We start from the raw sequence: 22,456 nt of genomic DNA, 5'->3' as shown, positions 1-22,456 counted from the left end.
TTGTCTTCAAGTAGCAGAGCCATAGGCATCAGCGCATAAAAAGGTTTTACGTTCCGTTTTATGTCTGGTGACAAAGAGATTGAGGTAATTTGTTCCACTGTAGTGGACCTTGGACAGAAAGGATCGTGTGCCTAGTGAGTTCTCAAGATGAAGGCACAGTTAACTGATTTTGAGTCAAGGATCTTAGAGTTCTCGAAGTAAAGTAAGGGTTAACAATTGGGAAAGGTATGAATTTTAATAGCTGCATTTAAATAGTTTGCAATCATTCAAATCTATAGAGCTAACAAAGCTAGAAAAAGAAAACAAAATTTTCAATAGACATATTTGAAAGTCATGAGATTTAAGTGAGTAGCAGTGGAAAGAAAGCAAAATATGCACCTATTTGTACAGTATGAACATTAATGTGCAGATCCTTGCTTCGATTACTTGGAGACTCTTTGAAGAGCTGGGGTTGCCTTTTGATTCCGATGCTGGTACATTGCTCACATATAATTTATTTTTATTGAGGTCACACCTTTTTTAGTAGTAGCTCAAGGTGAGTTGCATGTAGGTACACTAAGTATTTCCCTGTCCCCAGAGGGCTTACATTTTACATTTGTACCTGAGGCAACGGAAGGGTTAAGGGGCCCTTTTACAAAGGTGCATAGGTGCCTATGCACATCCAACGTGCATCAGATTGGAACTACTGCCCAGCTACCGCGTGCCCCGGGCGGTAATTCCATTTTTGGCGCAAGCCCAAAACACGCGGTAGAAAATATTTTCCATTTTCTACCGTGGGGCCCTTACCCGGTGGTGGTAATCGTCATTTGGAGTGCATTGCATGCTTACCGCCCAGATAGCGTGTGAGACCTTACTGCTAAGTCAGTGGGTGGTGTTAAGGTTTCAGGCCAAAAATGGACGCCTGCTGGTTTTCATGTTGCTGCACGTCCAATTTCCAGCACATTAAAAAATCCCCTTTTTTCCATGCATGCCCAGGACATGGACCAGCGTGCATCCAAAACACACACCTACATCAGAGCAGGCCACTTTTGGGCATTCCTTAGTAAAAGAGCCCTAAGTAACTTGTCCAAGATCTCAAGGAACAGCAGCAGGATTTGAACCAGGCTTTCCTGGTTTTCAGCCCAATGCTCTCAGCACTAGGTACAATTATTTAATAAAGTGTAACATGATTGGAAACCCCTACAGGGTTTTTGTTTTAATTGGCAGTGGTGAATTTTTGTCACATTTTCCTATATTCCATTCAGTCCATATTTTCTATTCTTTTTTGCAGGCCTCCCTTTCTGCCTGCACCCTGAATTGGTTATTTCTGTCTCTACACTCGCTCTTCCCACATCATTGTTTATATTAGTTCCACTCCATTTATGTGCTGTCATATGGCGAGTGAGTGATGATGTAGTAAAATTGAAATTGTTCTCAAATAGGTTTATGAGTCTAAATTGCATCCAAAATGAATCTTAACTAAGTGTATTTAAAAGTAGTGGAAAAACAAGTGAAATGCACCTCAGACTGATTTGATTCAATTGGAAAGCAAAGGAGTGTGCTGCAACTTCTATACCATCACCTTTCACATCCTAGATCCTTTATTAACAATTAATTTAATTGTTTGAAACAGGACCAAGATGTTAATAAGCCCACTTCTGTTAAAATACTCCAGCCATCTGCCTGGTATAGATAAAGCTTCATGAGCTCTTCAGCATGAGGATCCCTATCCGCAGAGAAGACTGAACACTCTCTCCAGAGTGGATTCCTCAGTCTCTTGCAGTTTCTCTTCTAGCATCATCAGGCAAACTTACCAAGAAGGTACTGCACAATGTTAGATTCCCCATCTGAAATGATATCAAACAATAACTATTGAATAATGTCTTTCCCCCTTATACTTATAAATTTGTGTATAAGGACATGCTCATATGTTTTCTTAGGACAATCCCATATGTCAAGATCTCCAAAAGTGTCCAGACATTTAATCGCAACACATCTCTATTAATATAAAGTGATGCCTCCAAATGCCACCCTTTATTTTATTTACATTTGTACCCCATGCTTTCCCCACTCATGGCAGGCTCAATGCAGCTTACATGGGGCAATGGAGGGTTAAGTGGCCCTTGCAGATCATCAATGTGGCCGCGCAGGCTTCTGCTTCTGTGAGTCTGACGTCCTGCGCAGCCTTCTACATGGAATGTTGCAATAGTAGCAACATTCCATGTAGAATCTCCAATAGTAGCAACATTCCATGTTGTTGTTACATTTGTACCCCGCGCTTTCCCACTCATGGCAGGCTCAATGCGGCTTACATGGGGCAATGGAGGGTTAAGTGACTTGCCCAGAGTCACAAGGAGCTGCCTGTGCCTGATGTGGGAATTGAACTCAGTTCCTCAGGACCAAAGTCCACCACCCTAACCACTAGGCCACTCACGTAGCTTTTCCAGTTGAGAAACGGGTCTCGACATAGGCCATGTTTCGCCAAGGCTGTTTCAAGACGCCCGCCACTAAAGCTTTTGAAAATTAAATCATGTGAAAGCGTCCCTTAGACTGTCAACTGAAGCGTCTAAGGGACACTCACATGATTTCATTTTCAAAAGCTTCAGTGGCAGGTGTGAAACAGCCTTGGCGAAATATGGCCCACGTCGAGACCCATTTCTCAACTGCAAAAGCTAAGTGAAAGCAATATATATTACTTTTTTGCATAGAAGCAACACTATAAAGGGTGGCATTTGGAGGCATCACTTTATATTGATAGAGATGTGCTGTGACTAAATGTCTGGACAACTTTTAGAGATCTTGACATATGTGATTGTCCTAAGAAAACATATGAGCACGTCCTTATACACAAATTTATAAGTATAAGGGGGAAAGACATTATTCAGTAGTTCTTGTTTGATATCATTTATGTTTTTTCAGATGGGAATCTAACATTGTGCAGTAGCTTTGATCTTTTTCATCTTTATTTCAACACGTTTTTCCCTTCCCGTTATTTTTGACGGTTTATACTTACAAAGAAGGGACAATTAATTAATTTGGTTATCAAGAACTGAACTGTTGCTGCTGCCATAGTTACCTACAAAGTCTGGCTTGGGACCTTCCTCAGAACCTTTGATTTAATTTCTAAGAACTTGTGCTACCTTACAGGGTTACCATCTCAGGACTAGAATCAGGAGGAAGCCTAGCCTGATGCTGAGAATGCTGACCAGCAAGTCAGGGGAATATTTCCCTGTCCATTACTTTACCCAGTTTTAAATGGTCAAGAGTTGCTACAATATGGTATTTATTTTAGAAGCACCACTCATGTTTTTGACATCCATAAAGTGGCTCTTAGATGTCTATCATGCACAGACTTCTAAGTTATGATTTTATAAAGCTGGACATTGGACCTGCTACCTGGGGCATCCAGGTTTCAGGAAAGTGCTCATTAGGGAAAATCACTCCTTGATCCCCCAGTGGTTGATATTCCCTCCAAATGCAAAACTGGCAGGGAATTTTGAACTCTGTGACAGCTTAGGAAAAATAAACATCTTTCTAAAATGGCTGACAAATGTTTATGTTCTGCCATGTCCAAAGCTAAAGAATGTCCAAAAGGCAAGGGGGTATGATGTAATCGTTTTGTGGGTGAAACTAGGACAGGCTGAAAAAAAAAATAGATGTTTATTCCCCATTTCAGAAGGGGAATGAACATCTGTGTCCAAGAAGATGGATGTCAGGAGTTAGACCTGATAACCAGGACATCCAGTTTTCAGAAATGTGCTCCTACTGAGCAGCACTTCACTGGATGGATTAGGGAGGTCAGCTCCTTAAACTCCAAGTAGGTCATGCTTCCCTGAAGGTAAAACTGGCAAGGGATAAACATCTGTTTCTAAAATGGCTGACATAACTATTTATGTTCCAGCACATAATGTCTATGTTGCTATTTCATAATATAGACGTTCATATGCTGCCAGAGAGACATGTATGTACCTGAGTTGCCTTGTTGCTATTTTAGATGTCTGTATTTCTAAAATGGAGGTTCATGCCACATGTCACCAGCACACAGACATCCATCTCACCATGTATTTTAGAACAGTCTCTATGTCTGCAGATCCTGTTCTAAGATGCTAGTGCAACTTCAGACCTCCCGATTTAGATGTATAAATTCCGATAATGATGTCCTTTGTAAAATGCCACTCCATGTCTCAATTTTTCCTTCCTTTGGGAGATTTCATCTTGTCTAAGAAATGTAAGTTCACTAGGTTATATACACGAATATTTGTAAGGTGAAAATGAGAATTGTGATTTTCTTCTTAATCCACTTTGATATATGGAAATAAGGGTCAATTACCAAGTTGTAGGTGATAACTTTTTGTAGAACTAACTGAATGTATCTGACAAGCTTTCAAGAGTTATCCTTTTTTCAATAGATCAATGACAAAAAGCAGTTTCCCTGATATTCAAAACCATTTAACTGGCCAGGAATGGCACCTGGCCAGTTAAATGGCACTTTACCGGCTATCTGGCGATATTCAGTGGGGGATAGCTGGCTATCCCCTGCTCAATATTCCAGTTAATGGCTAGGAGATAACTTGGCTTTATCGCACGATATAGCCGGTAATCCCAGAATATTCAGCACATAGCCAACTATGGTAAGTGGCCACAACAGGCTTCTTAAATAGCTGGAATATCTTTGACTGGTTTAAACTAACTGGCTAGCTCCGAATATTAACTTAGCTGGTTAAGTTTAAACTGGCCAGAAATAAACTGGATATTCAATGCTGGTTACTGGAAACAGCCCGGCATTGAATATCTGGGCTGACCGCTGACTGTGGGAGTTAGCTGAGTGCCCCCTGTGGTCTGAATATCAGTCTCAATGTAGTTATGGTGGGGTTAAATAGTATGACTTCATCTAATAACAGACAATTTAAGTCCTATATCTCAGTGAATGGGGGTAGGGAATAGACAGGGGCTATGCAAAAATACTACTACTACTACTACTTAACATTTCTAAAGCGCTACTAGGGTTATGCAGCACTGTACAATTTAACATGGAAGGACAGTCCCTGCTCGAAGAGCTTACAATCTAAAAGACAAATGTACAGTTAATCTGATAGGTCAGACAGATTGGGGCAGCCTATATGTTCGAAAGGTTAGGTTCCGAATGCAGCATTGAAGAGGTGAGCTTTAAGCAAGGATTTGAAGATGAGTAGGGAGGGGGCTTGGCGTAGGGATTCAGGAAGACTGTTCCAGGCATAGGGTGAGGCAAGGCAAAATGAGCGGAGCCTGGAGTTGGCAATGGTGGAGAAGGGTACTGAGAGGAGGGATTTGTCTTGTGAGCGGAGGTTACGGGCAGGAACGTAGGGGGAGATGAGGGTAGAGAGGTAGTGAGGAGCAGCAGAGTGAGTGCATGTGTAAGTAAGGAGGAGAAGCTTGAATTGGATGCGGTATCTGATCGGAAGCCAGTGAAGCGACTTGAGGAGAGGGGTGATATGAGTATATCGGTTCTGGCGGAATATGAGACATGCGGCAGAGTTCTGAATGGATTGAAGGGGGGATAGATGGCTGAGTGGGATGCCAGTGAGGAGCAAGTTACAGTAGTCGAGACGAGAGGTAATGAGAGCGTGGACGAGAGTTCGGGTGGTGTGCTCAGAGAGGAAAGTGCGAATTTTGTTGATGTTGAAAAGGAAGAAGCGACAGGTTTTGGCAGTCTGCTGGATATGCGCAGAGAAGGAGAGGGAGGAGTCGAAGATGACCCCGAGGTTGCGGGCAGATGAGACGGGAAGGATGAGGGTGCCATCAACTGAGATAGAGAGTGGGGGAAGAGGAGAAGTGGGCTTAGGTGGAAAGACGAGGAGCTCGGTCTTGGACATGTTCAGCTTCAGGTGGCGGTTGGACATCCAGGCAGCAATGTCGGATAGGCAGGCCGATACCTTGGCCTGGGTGTCTGCGGTGATGTCTGGTGTGGAGAGATAGAGCTGGGTGTCATCAGCGTAAAGATGATACTGGAAGCCATGAGATGAGATCAGTGAGCCTAGGGAAGAGGTGTAGATAGAGAAGAGAAGGGGTCCAAGAACAGATCCCTGGGGAACTCCAACAGATAGCGGGATGGAAGTGGAGGAAGATCCATGAGAGTGCACCCTGAATGTGCGGTGGGAGAGATAGGAGGAGAACCAGGAGAGGACAGAGCCCTGGAACCCAAATGAGGCCAGTGTGGCGAGAAGTAAATCGTGATTGACAGTGTCAAAAGCGGCAGAAAGATCGAGGAGGATGAGGATGGAGTAGAGGCCTCTGGATTTGGCCAGGAGCAGGTCATTGCGTTTTACAGGTTGAAATGAAATAAAATAGAACGGTGTCCTGTCTTTATGAAAAATAATTCTATGATCTCTAATCCTAACCAGGAGAGTGAATAACAATACAATTAAAAAAAAATTCCCCTAATCCCAAATTGGGTGATTGAGAGTGAAAGTTATGACTGAAAATGAAATTTTGACTTTGTGGTTTCCAGGAGTGTATATTCAGATGAAAACATTGGACAACAAATAGCTGTTCATTATTAGTTGCTCATTTCAACCATCATTGGTCTCCCCATCAAGGTTCATAATCCCTGAGGGAGCAATTCTATAAAAGGGCTCCCAATTTTAGATGCTCCCAATGCAGTGCAGGGAGTGCCTATTCTTTAACAGCTTTGGTCATGCCAATTCATATTAGACTACTAGTGTAAGCATGAATTGACGTGACTAAAATTAGGCACGACCACTTATGCCAGGTCAATGACAGGTGCAAATAGGCGCACTTGGGTGTTCCATGCATGTATAAGCTACATGTGTAAGTTGGAGACATGCCCAAGCCCCTCCCATGCTCTGCCCACATGTACACCCCTTTGCAATTACACACTATCAGGCTTATTTTCGAAAGAGAAGGACGCCCATCTTTCGACACAAATCGCAAGATGAGCATCCTTCTCACAGGGTCACCCAAATCGGCATAATTGAAAGCCGATTTTGGGTGTCCCCAACTGCTTTCCATCGTGGGATGACTAAAGTTTATGGGGGCATGTCGGAGGCATAGCAAAGGCGGGACTTGGGCATGCCTAACACATGGGCGTCCTCGACTCATAATGGAAAAAACACAGGGCGTCCCTGACGAGCATTTGGACGACTTTACCTGGTCCAGTTTTTCATACAACCAAGGCACAAAAAGGTGCTCGAACTGACCAGATGACCACCGGAGGGAATTGGGAATGACCTCCCCCTACTCCCTCAGTGGTCACTAACTCCCTCCCACCCTCAAAAAAGAACTTTAAAAATCTTTTGTGCCAGCCTCAAATGTCATACTCAGGTCCATCGTAGCAGTATGCAGGTCCTTGGAGCAGTTTTAGTGGGTGCAGTGCACTTCAGGCAGGTGGACCCAGGCCCATCCCCCCCTACCTGTTACACTTGTGTTGGTAAATGTGAGCCCTCCAAAACCCACCAGAAACCCACTGTACCCACATCTAGGTGCCCCTTCACCCGTAAGGGCCATGATAGTGGTGTACAGTTGTGAGTAGTGGGTTTTGGGAGTCTCAGCACACAAGGTAAGGGAGCTATGTACCTGGGAGCTTTTTCTGAAGTCCACTGCAGTGCCCCCTAGGGTGCCTGGTTGGTGTCCTGGCATATGAGGGGGACCAGTGCACTATGAATGCTGGCTCCTCCCACGACCAAAGGGCTTGCATTTGGTCATTTCTGAGATGGGCATCCTTAGTTTCCATTATCACCGAAAGTCAGAAACGACCAAGTCTAAGGACGACCAACTCTAGGGACGACCTAAATGTCAAAGATTTGGGCGTCCACGACCGTATTATTTAAACGAAAGATGGACACCCATCTTGTTTCGTTAATATGGGTTTCCACGCCCCTTCACCGGGACGTCCTGCGAGGCCATCCTCAGGAAAACTTGGCCACCCCTTTCGATTATGCCCCTCCACAGGTCCATTTTACTAAGGCATAGTAGGCCTACCGCGGGCCTACTGCACACTAAAAGAACACTACCATGGGACATGCTGAGGGGGCCCGCGGTAGTTTTCTGCTTAGACCTTGCTAATCCCACGCTAGAAAAATATTTTTTATTTTCAAGCATGGGAGACGTGTCTGGGGGCGGAGAATAGGTATGCCTGCGCTAATTGTGTAGTGCGGGCACATTAGTGCATGCTGCCTGATTAGCGTAGGAGTAATTCAGGAGCTCCTACCGCCTCCTAAATATGTGGCAGTAAGGGCTCCTGGCATTAATGGCCACACACAACCCCCCCCCCCAAACGTGGACATTTTGCTGCCACGCTAAAACTAGTTGCAACGCACAGGAATCCTGGCCACTTTTTAATGCAGCTTAGTAAAAGGACCCCTATGGCACTTGCATGCTGCCCTGTTATAGACTGCCTTTCAAGTTTCCAAAGAGATTGTAAATACATTTTTTATAAAAAAATATTACCAATTCTTGTGCGGATTCATAAAACACGTATATATATATATATATATATATATATATATATATATATATATATATATTACTACTACTACTTAACATTTCTAGAGCGCTACTAGGGTTACGCAGCACTGTACAATTTAACAAAGAGAGACAGTCCCTGCTCAAAGAGCTTACAATCTAATAGACATATATGTATAAGCTGATTCTTTGTAACATGTATGTATATATATATATTCACTATAGCAGTCCACACCCACTCTCAGTAACAGGTCTACTATTATGGAGGGATGATGAAGCAATGCAGAATGTATCTTAATATACAAACTCCCTAAGTTCAGGGGTAATCAGTAGCCCAATATCAAAATGCCAATATGATGATGAAGCTTATCTTCATAAAGTACAATCTTCGTGTGCTGGTTTATTCCCTGTTTCTGTGTATATTGCTTTCAACACTGTGTCCAGATTTGCAGTTCTCCATGAGAAACCTTCTTTCTTTCTTTTTTATATAGTTTAATATTTTTATTGGTTTTCAAAACATGACAAGCAAGAAGCAACAACTATGCAACAGGAGTCAGTGACGGTTGTACAAAGTTAACAAGAAAGAGAGAAAGAGTGAGAGAGAGAGAGAGAGAGAGAGAGAAAAAAACCATTACATGCAGAGGCTAGTGATAGCAACATTAAGCACAGCATGATACTTGAGGAGTTTGGAAGTAGGATACAAGTGGAGACCATTTCTCCTCGTGCAAGGCAAACTTAAATGATTGTTTTGCGAGATATGTTTCATATTTATAAGTTTGGAACAATAAATTCCACCATTCCTGATATGTGACCTGGTTCAATGATTTCCAGTGCAAGAGAATTACCTTCAGAGCCAATGAACCACTTTATTTAACCTTATGTTGAATAGGGTCTCTCTATAGTCGTTGACCTAATATTTGCTATAATCCAATTTATTACTCAGGAACCTTCATGCAAGACCATAATATATTCTTCTTTACCATGTATGTATGCACATGATATATATATATATATATATATATATATATATATATATATATATATATATATATATATACTAGTAAAAAAGCCCCATTTCTGATGCAAATGAAACGGGGGCTAGCAATGTTTTCTTCTGTGTGCATGTGGGAGTGTGTGTGTCCCTGCCCTCTGGCCTCTCTCCCCTCCCCCCTCTGAGTCCTTCACTGTTACAGAGCCAGGGATTTGATTTCGTGCTCTGCTGTTTTCCTTCACTGACTGTTTGTGTTACAGAGAGGGCGGGGCAGACACTCATGGGGAAACCGGATATCTCTCCCCCTTCACACTTCCGGCTGGAGGCTTCATAGAACGTTGGTGTTGCCTTTTATATATATATATATATATATATATATACCATGATTTGATCCATATATGCTATGTTCCATATATGTTACCATGTATGTATGCACCTTAACGCAATACCATTTGTAATTCTGTTACCCGGAAATGGCAACTGCCATTACGGCAAATGTAAGCCACATTGAGCCTGCAAATTGGTGGTGAAATGTGGGATACAAATGCTACTAATAAATAAATAACAATCGCACCTTCATTGGGATGTAAACTATTCCGAAAGCAGCGGTCTTTAAGTATCACATACTTGTAAGAGAATGGACCCAAGAGGTGGAAAACCTCTGTCAGCAGCGACCAAATATCTTTTTTTTTCTTTAATATTTTTATTGAAAGAGATTTTGTTTACAATTGTGAAGAATAGAGAACAAGAACGAAAAACAAATTAACAATGGCTTCAGTATATATCATAAAAATAAGATGCATTATGATATATGAGTTTACAAGTTAAACATGAGGATACAAAAGGGTCACCTATGATGCTTTAGGTTGAATATTAAGACAGAAAGAGTCTAGAAGGGCCCAGTTTTTAGACGCCTATTTAGCCGGAAGATATTTGTAGGCCAAAAGAGTTTCATATTTTCTAATAACGCATACATAACTCCACCATTCATTGAAACATAGTTTAGAATTGTTTTTCTAATTACAAATAATAAGAAACCTTCTTTCTTGACTTTCCCAGGTGGGCGTGGAGTTGCTGTTGGACCAATTCTCAGCTCAAGTTCCTCAGACATATTCTGCGACAATGAAAATGGACCTAACTTTCTCTTTCACAACAAGGGGGATGGGACTTTTGTTGACATGGCTGCTAGTGCTGGTAAGCGCAGATTTCTGTGTCTGGATGATTAAGATATTCTGCTAAAACTTGATGAAGAAAACACCTCACCTGCCATGGCTAATTTTATGTTAAGCCGTATCTGCTGTACACTGCCTTGGGTGAATGTCTTCATAAAAGCAGTTCATAAATCCCAATAAATAAAAATTCAGTTTAGAGAAGGTTTGGAGCAGATTATTTAGGTTTCTGAGTATGGAAAATAATTTTATTCCATCACCTCCACCTTTACTTCCTTTTTTTTTTTTTCAAAGTATTTGTTCAATTTGTGTTACTAGCATAACAAAAAATCTTGACTTTGTGACAAAAGCAATCCAGCTTGATTTCACATTTAAAAAAGGCTGTCAGGCAGGCTGTCCACCACTGAGGCAGTTTGTGGTGAGAGACCAGTTGTTCCAGCAGTCAAGTTACTCTAGGTATGCAGAGACACATTTGTATGGGAAGCTCTGGGGGCAGGCTATTCATTTAGCAGTGATCAGTTTTGACATTAATGGCTGAGTAGACCCTGGTTAGTGTCAGACCTTGAGGAGTGTACTGGAGATGTTTAAGGAAGGTGCCATCCTTCTGTCTCCTGTCTTAGTTGTTTCTAGGTCAGTTAGCAGATCCTAGGAGACTGACTGGCAGATTAGCCAATAAGAGCACAGAGCACAGCCCCAAGCAAAATGTGACCAAATGTATGCAAGCAAGGGAAACTAGGGTGGCAGTTGCAGCCAGGGACCCAATAAAAGGAGTTAAGTCCTGAAGAAATGCTTTTGTAAGGAATAGATTTAAAGGAGACCTCTGATAAATTTGCTAATGCTGCCGTTACTGGGCCCAGAAAATCTATCCAAAGAGCAGAAGTAAGTAATTAGACAAACTATTTACCTGGTTACATATAGTAAGAATCTACTTACTGTTTTATACATAAGTCAATTTTCAAAGCAATTTAACCAGGCAGAAGAGCCTCCTGCCCAGCGGCGTAGCTACGTGGGGCCAGGGGGGGCTGGGCCCCCGTAGATTTGGCCCTGGACCCCCCTGCCGACGACCCTCTCAACCCCCCTCCCGCTGCCCACCCTCCCCCGCCATTGCCGTAGGCTACCTTTGCTGGCGGGGGACCCCCCAGGCTTCGTTCTGTTTCTGACGTCCTGCAAGTTGTACGTGCAGGACGTCAGACTCGCAGAAACAGAATGAAGCCTTGCAGATCAGCCAGGCTTCATTCTGTTTCTGTGAGTCTGACGTCCTGCACATACAACGTGCAGGACGTCAGAAACAGAATGAAGCCTTCACAGGAAGAAGAGGACCTGTTCGCCTGGCGGGGATTGGGGTCCCCCGCCAGCAAAGGTAGCCCACGGCGATGGCGGGGGAGGGTTGGCGGCGGGAGGGGGGTCGAGAGGGTCGTCGGCAGGGGTCGTCAAAGTTGGCGGCAGCGGCAGCAGGGGGGTCGGCAATGGCTGGGGGGGGTCAATAATGGCTGGGTGGGTCGGCGGCACCGGGGAGGGGGGCTAAAATGTGTCCCCTCATCTCGGGCTCTGGACCCCACTCCCGCCGAAGTCTGGCTACGCCCCTGCTCTTGCCTGATTAAATTGCTTATTCCTGCCTAACTGCTTTATGTTCAGTGTCAGTTTAGCAGACTGTGCCCCTGTACTGTCTGGTAGCAGCAGGGCTTTTTTTGAGGGGGTACTTGGGGGTACTGGGTACCGGCACCTTTTCCATTGTCTGCTAAATTTGACCCATGGTCCCCAAGTTTTAATGAAAGAGCTCAGGCTCTACACACCAATTCTGCCTTGTCATAGATTCTGTGACTGGTTGCAGGGGGCCTGTCTATTATGGGGTGGGTCCCTCAGTGATCACCCCACCCCTGAAGGGTGGCCTAGCATTTGAGTACCAGCACCTTTTTCGCTAGAAAAACTGCACTGGGTAGCAGGAGGCTATTCTAACTTTAGCCACTGAGCTAACTGGGCACTGGTCTGAATATTTGCCAGTGCCCGGTAAACTTCTGGGTAGCAGCACTAGGCTTACTGGTATTCCCTCCCTCCCCTGTGATTCTGATCCCCCTCTTCCTCCCATTCCTGATGTCATGAAGGCTCCTCCCGCCCACCACCTCCACAACCTCCCTTTCCCATCCCCGTAGCCCCCCTCCGGGCCTACCTTGTAGATTACGGGTGGTCTAGTGGGGTCCTAGGAGCAAAAGCGATGTCCATCATGGCTCCTTTCACAAAGTGGCTGCTGCAGCCTCTAGCACCAGTCTCATGGTACTCAGTCTTCAAGGCATGGGATATACCCTGGTCTAATTAAAAAACTAAGGTCATCTTTAATCAAGCTGTGCCAGTGGCTCCCGATGCAGTAATTGCCATGCAGGAACCGCTAGTGTGACTTGATAAGAGGCCCTAAGAGAGAGAATAGACGCCCAACATCTAGAAATTTGCAAAAATAAAATAAATCTACTGTAAAGGCTTTATGAAATCTGAATTTGAAAATTTACATCAAAATCAAAACAATTGAATAAAAAAAAAAAAAAAAAAAAAAAAAGTGGAGGAAAAAACCTCAGTCAACTTTACATAAACAGTCTAAACTGACTTTCAATAGTTACAGTAATCATTGGCCAAAAATTCAAAACCTACATTAAACATAATGGTCTTAAAGTGCAAAAATGTCAGTGGACACGAACTCTGTCTCCCCTCCACTTAAGTTTCATAGGCTTAAGTACTTAAAATGTTCATTTTAAATGCACTTATCTTTGTGGAAGCTGCCAATACTCTCGAGGGGGCAGAACAGTGATCTCTACTGTCCAAAAGGGTTTCCCTGTTTTGCTGAAGAAGCTGCTTTAAGGAGTGAAGCCATTCACTGAAACATAACCCAGGCTTACAAAATGGTTGCAGGAAGAAGAAGAATCTTTGAAGCTGAAGACTCATGAATGTTTGTAAATCTTATAATAGATACCTCATTTAGTATCGCATTCAAAAATCTTAAAAAGGAGGAAAAAGACCTCAAATGTCCCAGCGTGGCAGCAAGCAATGAAATCTTAATGCCAGCTTTTATCAGACTCATCGGTCTAGAAAACCTCCTTTAAGAATTTTTTTTATTTTAATTTATCTTTATATATTGTGCACTCAAACTCCTTCAAATATTGTAATTTACTTGAACATGAAATAACTGCATTTTAAAGCCTTTAAAGCACTTAGCTCTTGATTCTTGTACCTAGCGGGGCTCTCTGTTTCACTTTTATATAAGCTTCCTCAGGGGACTAAGTGCTCTCATTGAAGTGACTTTTCTAAAGCCGACGCCAGACTTCAAACACAGTGCTTACTGGCCATTGGCGTTATACTTGTCTTGACCCCAGCAGTTCAGCAATCTGTCTCTGAACCTCAACCTTTCCCAATGGCCTCTCTCAGTAAGCGCATCCAGGCCATTCTCCCTGCACTCTTATTGGGGTATTTTCCAGCAGTTTGCATCAGCATCTGGGGTGCTGGCACCGGTGTCAACAGCCACTCTTGTGGGCACCCCATTGATGTCGGTAGAGGAAGCTTCACTGGAACCCACTCCTTGATGCCCTTCTTGAGGACATGGCTCCTCTGTTTCGAGGCAGGCTCCCACGAGGAGTTTTTCACCGACACTGATGAGGAGCGCATATGGGAGTCTGTTGAAGATGGTACTTCTCGGAGGAGGAGTCCTATGGCATCCCATCTACATGGGATGCCATGCTAAACCTCGTAGACCTACCTCCCAGAAACGCCATAAGATCATCCTGCAAATTTCTCAATCAGCATTTCCCCAGCTGTAAAGGACTAAAATACAAGCTGATACACTCCACCACCTTCTCCTACATGAGCACGCAGTTGTGGAATGCACTACCTACAGCCCTGAAAACTACTGACGAAATAACTAACTTTCGAAAATCTTTGAAGACACATCTCTTCCACAAGGCCTACAAAGAGAACCCATAACCTTACAAAACTACCCCACTAATCCACCCAGCTATGATAATCCACCTTCTGTACTATCCTCCCTAACACCTTCCTTCACTCTTCCATTACTTAATCTTTAATTGGTACACTACAAATTGTATCTGATATCCTGTAATGAATATATCATAACAAAACTCTGTAAGCCACATTGAGCCTGCAAATAGGTGGGAAAATGTGGGATATAAATGCAATAAATAAATAAATTAATTAATTAATAAATTGTTGTGTCTTTTCTTTCTCTCCTTTCCCCCTTTCCTTCCATATGTGGAGTTCCTTTCCTCCTGATTTATTTTACTTAGTACACTGCATTGTTATGTGGTACAATAACACTAATAAATCATAACATTGCTAGATGGGAGGATCAGCCCACAGGGGTATTTGATGCCTCTGATGGGGTTGAGGGTTGATGGTGAATCAGCTCTAAGAGGCTACTGTTGCTTTCAGCAGAGTCTTTAGCCTGGGGGGTCTTGAGTGTGGTTGGGAGAGAGATAAATCCATTCATGGGGACTTTATTTGGTGTCTCGAGAGAGAAGTTGGGACTTTCTCTGGTGGGGAGGAGGATTCTTTGCTGTCTTGAGCAGCGAAATCAACCTGTCGCAGCCACATTTGTGGTCTTGTGGGACTGTGATGAAGGACTGGGAGTTGCCCACAGTGAACCTTCACTGGTGTTTTGGGGGAAGGGGGTGGCAGGACTTCACCCAGGGAGGGGATCTTCTTTAGAGTCTTGGTGGGGGTGAACGTTAAGGGATCTGTAATTGGGGACCTTGCATTAAGTCTTCTGGTTAATAGTGATTCATTACTGAAGCCACTAATATGATGATTAAAATTCACAAAACCTGTTTTAATATGCTTTGATGGTTTGTATTCTGTTGTACGTTGCCTAGAGTACCTCTCCAATTAGGTAGTAATAACTTTAAATAAATTTACTAAATTCTTTATGTCCTTTAATAGACTGGGCATTAAAATCATGGCTAACTACATTAAAATCTGCCATTAATATATTTAACAGAACAGCATAGCAAATAAAGCTCTGCATGTTAATATTAAATAATAAAAATATATTTTACTGCTTTGGGCTAGGGATTCAAAGATATGGTGTTATCATATAAAAAAACATTTTGATGTTGTTTTTTAATTTACTTTGAGGTAGGTTGGGCATATGACTGAAACTTGTAAAAATGTTTAAACGTAAAACGGATTTTGTATTTTTTTCGTTTTGCATAACCATTGTTTCATATTGGACTCAAAGCACACCTATATTTTATAAATTTTTGGAACTGCAATTCTACTCTCTATATTTAAATTGAGTAATAAAACACAATGGGGAAGTGATAGTGTTTTGAAATACTGGTAACCATATACTCTAGAGAATGCAGATATATGGCAATGCCAAGCTCCATAATTTTCTCAAATGCGCTATTAACTCATAATAATGCCACGCCACGAGCCAAGACTATAATGAAACTTGTAATACCACTAGATTGATATTTGGATTTTTTTTTTTAAGATAAGTGGTCTTATGCATAATGGGAATTTCATAGGAATAGTAATTGTAAAAGCTATTTTTGTGGATAAAACAATGCATTTGTGGTGGAAAAAGGGGGTTGAAAAATTATCCACTGTATATGTAGGTAAATATGCACTTTTACCTGTAGCACGGGCAGGGGCTTCTTGGGGCACTGGGGTAGGATTCAGAAATACTCAGGCACCTTTTCCTATTCATGTACCCATTTTTTTTTCTCAGAAAAACTACTCACATAAACCAGCAGGTAAAACTGTGCACAGGTACGTTTCCTTAGACAGTTTTCAAAGTGAAAAACCATATGCGCTTTCACTTTGAACATCAATGGGAAGCCTGCAGATTAAAAATAGCAATGGACGTCACACACACTTGAGCAGTCTAAACATCCCCCTTTTAAAATTTATGCAGGGCTATACATGTTGCAAAAAGATGGCGTATTCATAATACACGTACCACATTTAGTCAATTCCTGTGATCACAGATGGGGAGATGCAGTGTACGTGTGTATTTTATAAAATACCCAAATATATACTTACAGTGCAATTCTGTAAGAGACTGCCTGGTACGACCCTAGTGATTCTCAACCAAGGTGTCATCACATGGCACCCAGCAGGTGTGTTGCGGGGCTCTGTCGCACAAGCCCCAGCATTCTGGTGTGTGTCAAGGCAGAGGCTTTGATATAGTAGTGGTGGTGGCAGTGGCAGCAGGAAGCATAAGGGCAGAAGGCGCAGCCACACAAGCCCCAGCAGTATGCCTGATTTCTTGAGAGCCGTGCTCCTTCCCTGCCTCACAGCTGCAAGTGGTGCTTAATATGATTTCATTTTCAGCGTGCTCCACATGCTGGAAATGAAACCAAATAAGTGCCACAAGCAGCTGCCATGCGGGGAAAGAACGCTGCTGTCAAAAATCAGGCAGATTGCTGGCGCTTGTTTGGCTGCATCTTCTGCCCGTTTGCTTCCTGCTGCTGCTGCCACCACCATTTCAGAGCCACTGCCCTGAACCAGAGTGCTGGGGCTGTTCCAACCACTTCTGTACTGCAAGAGGATTGGAGGGGAGAGGGAAGGTGCTGTAGGGCAGTGTTTCCCAAGTCCGATCCTGGAGTACCCCCCCTTGCCAGCCAGGTTTTCAGGATGTCCACAATGAATATGCATGAAAAGGATTTGCACATAATGGAGGCAGTGTATGCAAATCAAGTTCATGCATATTCATTGAGGATATCCTGAAAACCTGACTGGCAAGGGGTACTCCAGGACTGGACTTGGGAAACACTGCTGTAGGCGGACAAAGGAGAAGGAAGATGCATCACTGTATGGGGGCTGGGAAGATGCTCTACTGTAGGGAGCTCAGAGGAGAGGAGAGATGCTGCACTGTGGGAGGCTCAGGGGAGGGGAAGATGTTGTATTGTTGGGAAAGGGGCGATGCTACTGAAAAGGGAAGGGGAGAGGCTAGATGCTGTGCTGAAAGAGAGAATGGAGGGTAGATGCTGTACCTTAGGGGGGTAGGGAAGAAAGGAGATGATGCACTGTAGGAGGAAGGGGAGAGTAGATGCTGTACTACAAGGGGGAATGGAGGGGCAAGAGTGATGCTCTACAGCAGGGGAAGACAGGGGAAAGGGAGATGCTGCACTGTAGGGGGAGAAGGAAGGAGATAGAGGGGCTTTGCTAGGAATGGTGGAACCGTGTGAGAGAGGATATGGTGGAAATAGAAAAGGTTCAAAGAAGAGTGACTAAAATGATAAAGGGGATGGAACTCCTTCCATATCAGGAAAGGCTAAAGAAGTTAGGACTCCTCAGCTTGGAAAAGAGACAATGAGACCTGAGTGGTGTAGAACGGGTAGAAGTGAATTGATTTTTTACTGTTTCATGAAGTATAAAGACCAGGGGACACTTGATGAAATTAAATGGAAATATTTTTTTACTCGAAGAATAGTTAAGCTCTGGAACTCACTTCCGGAGGATGTGGTAACAGAGGTTGGACAAGTTCCTGGAGGAAAGGTCCATAGTCTGTTATTGAGATGGCTATGGGGGAAGCCACTGGTTGTCCTGGGATTGGTAGCATGGAATGTTGCTACTAATTGGGTTTGTGCCAGGTACTTGTGACCTGGATTGGCCACTGTTGGAAGCAGGATACTGGGCTAGATGGACCATTGGTCTGACCCAGTATGGCTATTCTTATGTTTTTATGATAGGTAGGTGAAAATTAAAAGAAAGAGATAAGAGAACCAGAGGGTGTCAAGAGGGTGACATTTGAGTAGGGGAGTAGGGAAAAAGAAAGAAAGAAAGAGAAAGGTGGAAACAGCTAAAAGATCAATATTTCATATATATGTAGTGAGGACATGGAAAAAGATATGAGGAGAGAGCAAAAAATTACAAATGGAGAGCAGAAGACAGATAAGAAAGCAGAAAAGCGAAACTGGGACCAACATGATTGAAAATTATAATGCTCAAAGGTAGGAAAAAGTGCTTTTATTTTGAATTTGTAACTGGAATATGTTTGCTTTTGGAATTGTGCATCACAGATGTCTCTGTATAGTGTTCAGTACAAAAGGAAATGCATTTCTTTTATTTCTCCAGTGATCCGGTATGAGCCAAGTTATATTTCTTGGGGTTCCCAGTTCAAATTTTGTCTTCATATTTGTAGTTATAATTTGTAATACCTTGATCTGTATTTGGGAAAGGTTTGTCTGTGTTTTATATGCAACTGAGGTGTAATATTCTATTTGCTTGTAGTTTTTATGTAGAAATCTGTAGCAGTGTAACTTGTTCCTTTTTTTTTAAACCTGTAATAGGTGTACTGGGAGTTGCAGCACCCAGCAGTGGCGTAGCTAGGTGGGGCCATGGTCTCCCGTAGATTTGGCCCTGGACCCCCCTGCTGACGAACCTCTCGACCCCCCTCCCACCGCCAACCCTTCCCCTCCGCCGCCATTGCCTACCTTTGCTGGCGGGGGACCCCAGCCCCCACCAGCCAAGGTCCTCTTCTTCCGGTGCAAGGCTTTGTTCTGTTTCTGTGAGTCTGACGTCCTTGCACCGGAAGAAGAGGACCTCGGCTGGAGGGGGTTGGGGTCCTCCGCCAGCAAAGGTATGCGACGGCGGCGGCGGGGGAGGGTTGGCGGCAGGAGGGGGGTCGAGAGGTTCATCGACAGGGGGGGCAAAGTTGTTGTTGTTGGTGGCAGTGACGGGGGGGCGGGGAGAGGGCTAAAATGTACCCCCTCACCTCGGGCTCTGACCCCCCTCCCGCCGAAGTCTGACTACGCCCCTGGGACCCAGTATAATATTTGTAGTGTTGCCTATCATAGGAATCAGTGTTTGCTAATGTCAGGAGATTTTCAGGTTTTGTATTATTTTACAGTGTGGCTGATAGTGAAGAGATTTATGATGGTACTTCTCAGATAACATGAGAATCAGAATAGTTGTTGCATGATGACTTCTATGGAGAAATGTCCTAGTTGTAATAGTCAGCTGTTATTTTGGGGGAGGTAGGGTTTTTATAGCCACAGAGCATGTTTACATTTAATTAATTAGAACTGCTGTGCTGTGTCAGTCCAAAGGTCCATGAAGTTGATGAATGCATGTTGTCACATATATGGGCATCGTCCATCAAGTGTGTCCCAATCAGGTCCCCCCTATATTGCCTCAGGCCCCCCCCCCAGAGTCTGTGTGTCCACTTCCTCTATCCTCCCATTCAGTCTTACCTCATTTTTCTCTCCCTCCACACCCATCCCGTACCAGGGGCGTAGCCTGACACCCAATTTTGGGTGGACCTGGGCCCAAGATGGGTGGGCAGACGAACCTCGCCCCGTCCCACAGGTGATTTGGTCTCTCCTTCTCTCGCCTGCATGCCATATGGTCTCTCAAACATCCCCCCTCTCCCGTATACCTTTTTTTTTTTTAATTTATAATTTTATTATACATTTAACAAGGTAATCCTTGCATAGAAACACAGGCAAATAATATACATCATAACGTTCTCATCCAGTGTTTTACCAGTTTCATACCAAAGAAGAAAAACATCAAAAAAGAGAAATCTTACAATGGACAAGAAAGTTACCAATTAACTATATTTTAAAACAGAAAATAGTTTAACCTTTCTTAGACCCCAATAATGAGGGGGGAGTGATAGAGTCAGAGAAGTTTCAAAGAAAATAAACAATATTATTAAGCAAAAGCTGTCTTATACTCCAGGTTATTATATTACTTCAACTGCTTCATTTCTAGAAACGATTTCAGTTGTTCCAGTGAAAAGAAAGTATATTTGTTTTGACCTAACTTAACTACACACTTAGATGCAGGGGCGTATCTGGACTCCGGCGGTAGGGGGGGCCAGAGCCAGAGGGAGGGGGCACATTTTAGCGCCCCCCCCCCCCGCCGCCGCCGCCGCCGCTGCCGCCGCCGAGCCCCCACCGCCACCAATGACTTAGTCTCTCCACCCCCCTCCCGCCGCCAACCCTCCCCCGCTGCCGTTCTTACTTTTGCTGGCGGGGGACCCCAACCCCCGCCAGCCGAGGTCTGCTTCCACCTGCCGCTGCCTTCAAACCTTCTTCTTCAGCCGGCGGGGGACCCCAAACCCCCGCCAGCCGCCCCGCGCTGTTTAAAATTCATCTTCGGCCTCCGTGGCCGTGCTGCTGGGATAGGCGGCGCTGTTGAAATCCACTTCGGAGTCTGACGTCGTTGTACGTTGTACGTGCTGCGACGTCAGACTCCGAAGTGGATTTCAACAGCGCCGCCTATCCCAGCAGCACGGCCACGGAGGCCGAAGATGAATTTTAAACAGCGCGGGGCGGCTGGCGGGGGTTTGGGGTCCCCCGCCGGCTGAAGAAGAAGTTTTGAAGGCAGCGGCAGGTGGAAGCAGACCTCGGCTGGCGGGGGTTGGGGTCCCCCGCCAGCAAAAGTAAGAACGGGCACGGGGGAGGGTTGATGGCGGTAGGGGGGGCCAGGGCAAAATCTGCGGGGGCCCAGGCCCCTGAGGCCCCACGCAGATACGCCCCTGCTTAGATGGATATGCCAAGCAGAAAGAGCCACCAATATCAGTTGTCTTCTGCTTCAAAGCAAGAAATGCTTTTCTTTTTTGTTGTGTTTGTTTAGTCACGTCTGGATAAATCCAGACCTTAGATCCACAAAATTGAGCCTTAACATTGCGAAAATATAATCTTAATATGTTATTATAATCCTGTTCAAATACAAGGGAAATTAACAATGTAGCTCTATCAAGTATTATTTCTGAAGATTGTTGCAATATGTCAGAAATGTTTTGTAAGTCAGGAGTAATGTTTTCCGTTCCTCGCAATTTCCCTTTTGGTTTAGGAATAAAGTAAATTTTGTTCACCGGAGGAATAGCATCCAGGGGAATTTTGAGAATCTCATTCAGGTATCTTCTAAATGTATCTATCAGGGTTACCCCCGATAGTTTAGGAAAATTTAACAGACGGAGGTTAAGCCGTCTGTTATAGTTCTCTAATTGTTCAATTTTTCTTCTCATATCCGTATTATCTTTGACAAACATAACCTTAAACTGCTTAAACGATTCTACTTCTTTTCCAAGATTAGACACTTGCTTTGTTAAGTGCTCTTTAACAGATTCAACAGTTGCTTTTAGCTCTTCAAACTTGGCATTTAAATTTACCACGTGACCTGAAGTTTTTTTGCAGTGTAGTATTCATCCGGTCCAACATCACCCCAATCGTTTCCAGTGTTACCTCTGGGTTTTTCACTGAAGGAAACCAAGTTCCTTCAGGCTTCAGAGTCGATTTTTGCATGCCCGGGTCCTCGCTGGTTGCCCTTACCGATATACTTCCGGGATCAGCGGGGTTTCCCTCCAGGGATGCCGTCGACGCTGGACACGGAGGAATCAGCAGCGTAGATGGTGGTGAAAGGGAGGTTTCTTCTCCCAGCGGGGATCGCACTTCTCCGGGAACTCCCGCTATGGGATCCTCCTCCCTCTGGGACCTGGAAAAACCGGAGAAGTACCGCTCAAGAGACGCTTGGGCCGGGGAAGACGTCAAGGTAGGCTGAGGAACTAACCTTAGCTTCCCCTTTCTTTTGGAATGAGGCATTTTTTTAAAAAAAAGAGTGAATCCTCCCCAAACGCTCAGAGCTCTCTACCGTCCAACCAGTTAGGCAGCCATCTTGACACGCCCCCCCCCCCCCCCCCGAGGCTTCTCCCCATATACCTTTTAAATATCAGATTTTCACCAGCAGCGAGCAGCAACTAATACACACTGCTCTTGTTGGCCCCACACCCTTCCTTCTGATGCAACTTCCTGTTTCCGCCTACACAGAAATACATCAGAGGGAAGGCTGTGAGGCCGGTGCAAGCAGTATGTATGTCACTGCTCACTGCAGGCGAAGATCTGCT

General features: G+C 44.1%; 1 protein-coding gene across 1 annotated transcript in view; it reads left to right on the top strand.

Annotated features, from left to right (window-relative positions):
- Nucleotides 1-22,456, top strand: part of CRTAC1 (cartilage acidic protein 1) — a 495,959-nt gene that overhangs the window by 306,659 nt on the left and 166,844 nt on the right. Inside the window, exon 6 of the mRNA XM_030204795.1 lies at nt 10,490-10,624. Within this exon, the coding sequence (XP_030060655.1) occupies nt 10,490-10,624 (135 nt within the window). The remainder of the gene's footprint in view (nt 1-10,489; nt 10,625-22,456) is intronic.

The sequence above is a fragment of the Microcaecilia unicolor genome, chromosome 5 (genome assembly GCF_901765095.1).
Source record: "Microcaecilia unicolor chromosome 5, aMicUni1.1, whole genome shotgun sequence".
Taxonomy (NCBI): Eukaryota; Metazoa; Chordata; class Amphibia; order Gymnophiona; family Siphonopidae; genus Microcaecilia; species Microcaecilia unicolor.
The sequence above is the reverse complement of the archived record's forward strand: the minus strand, read 5'-3'. Positions and strand labels throughout refer to the sequence as shown.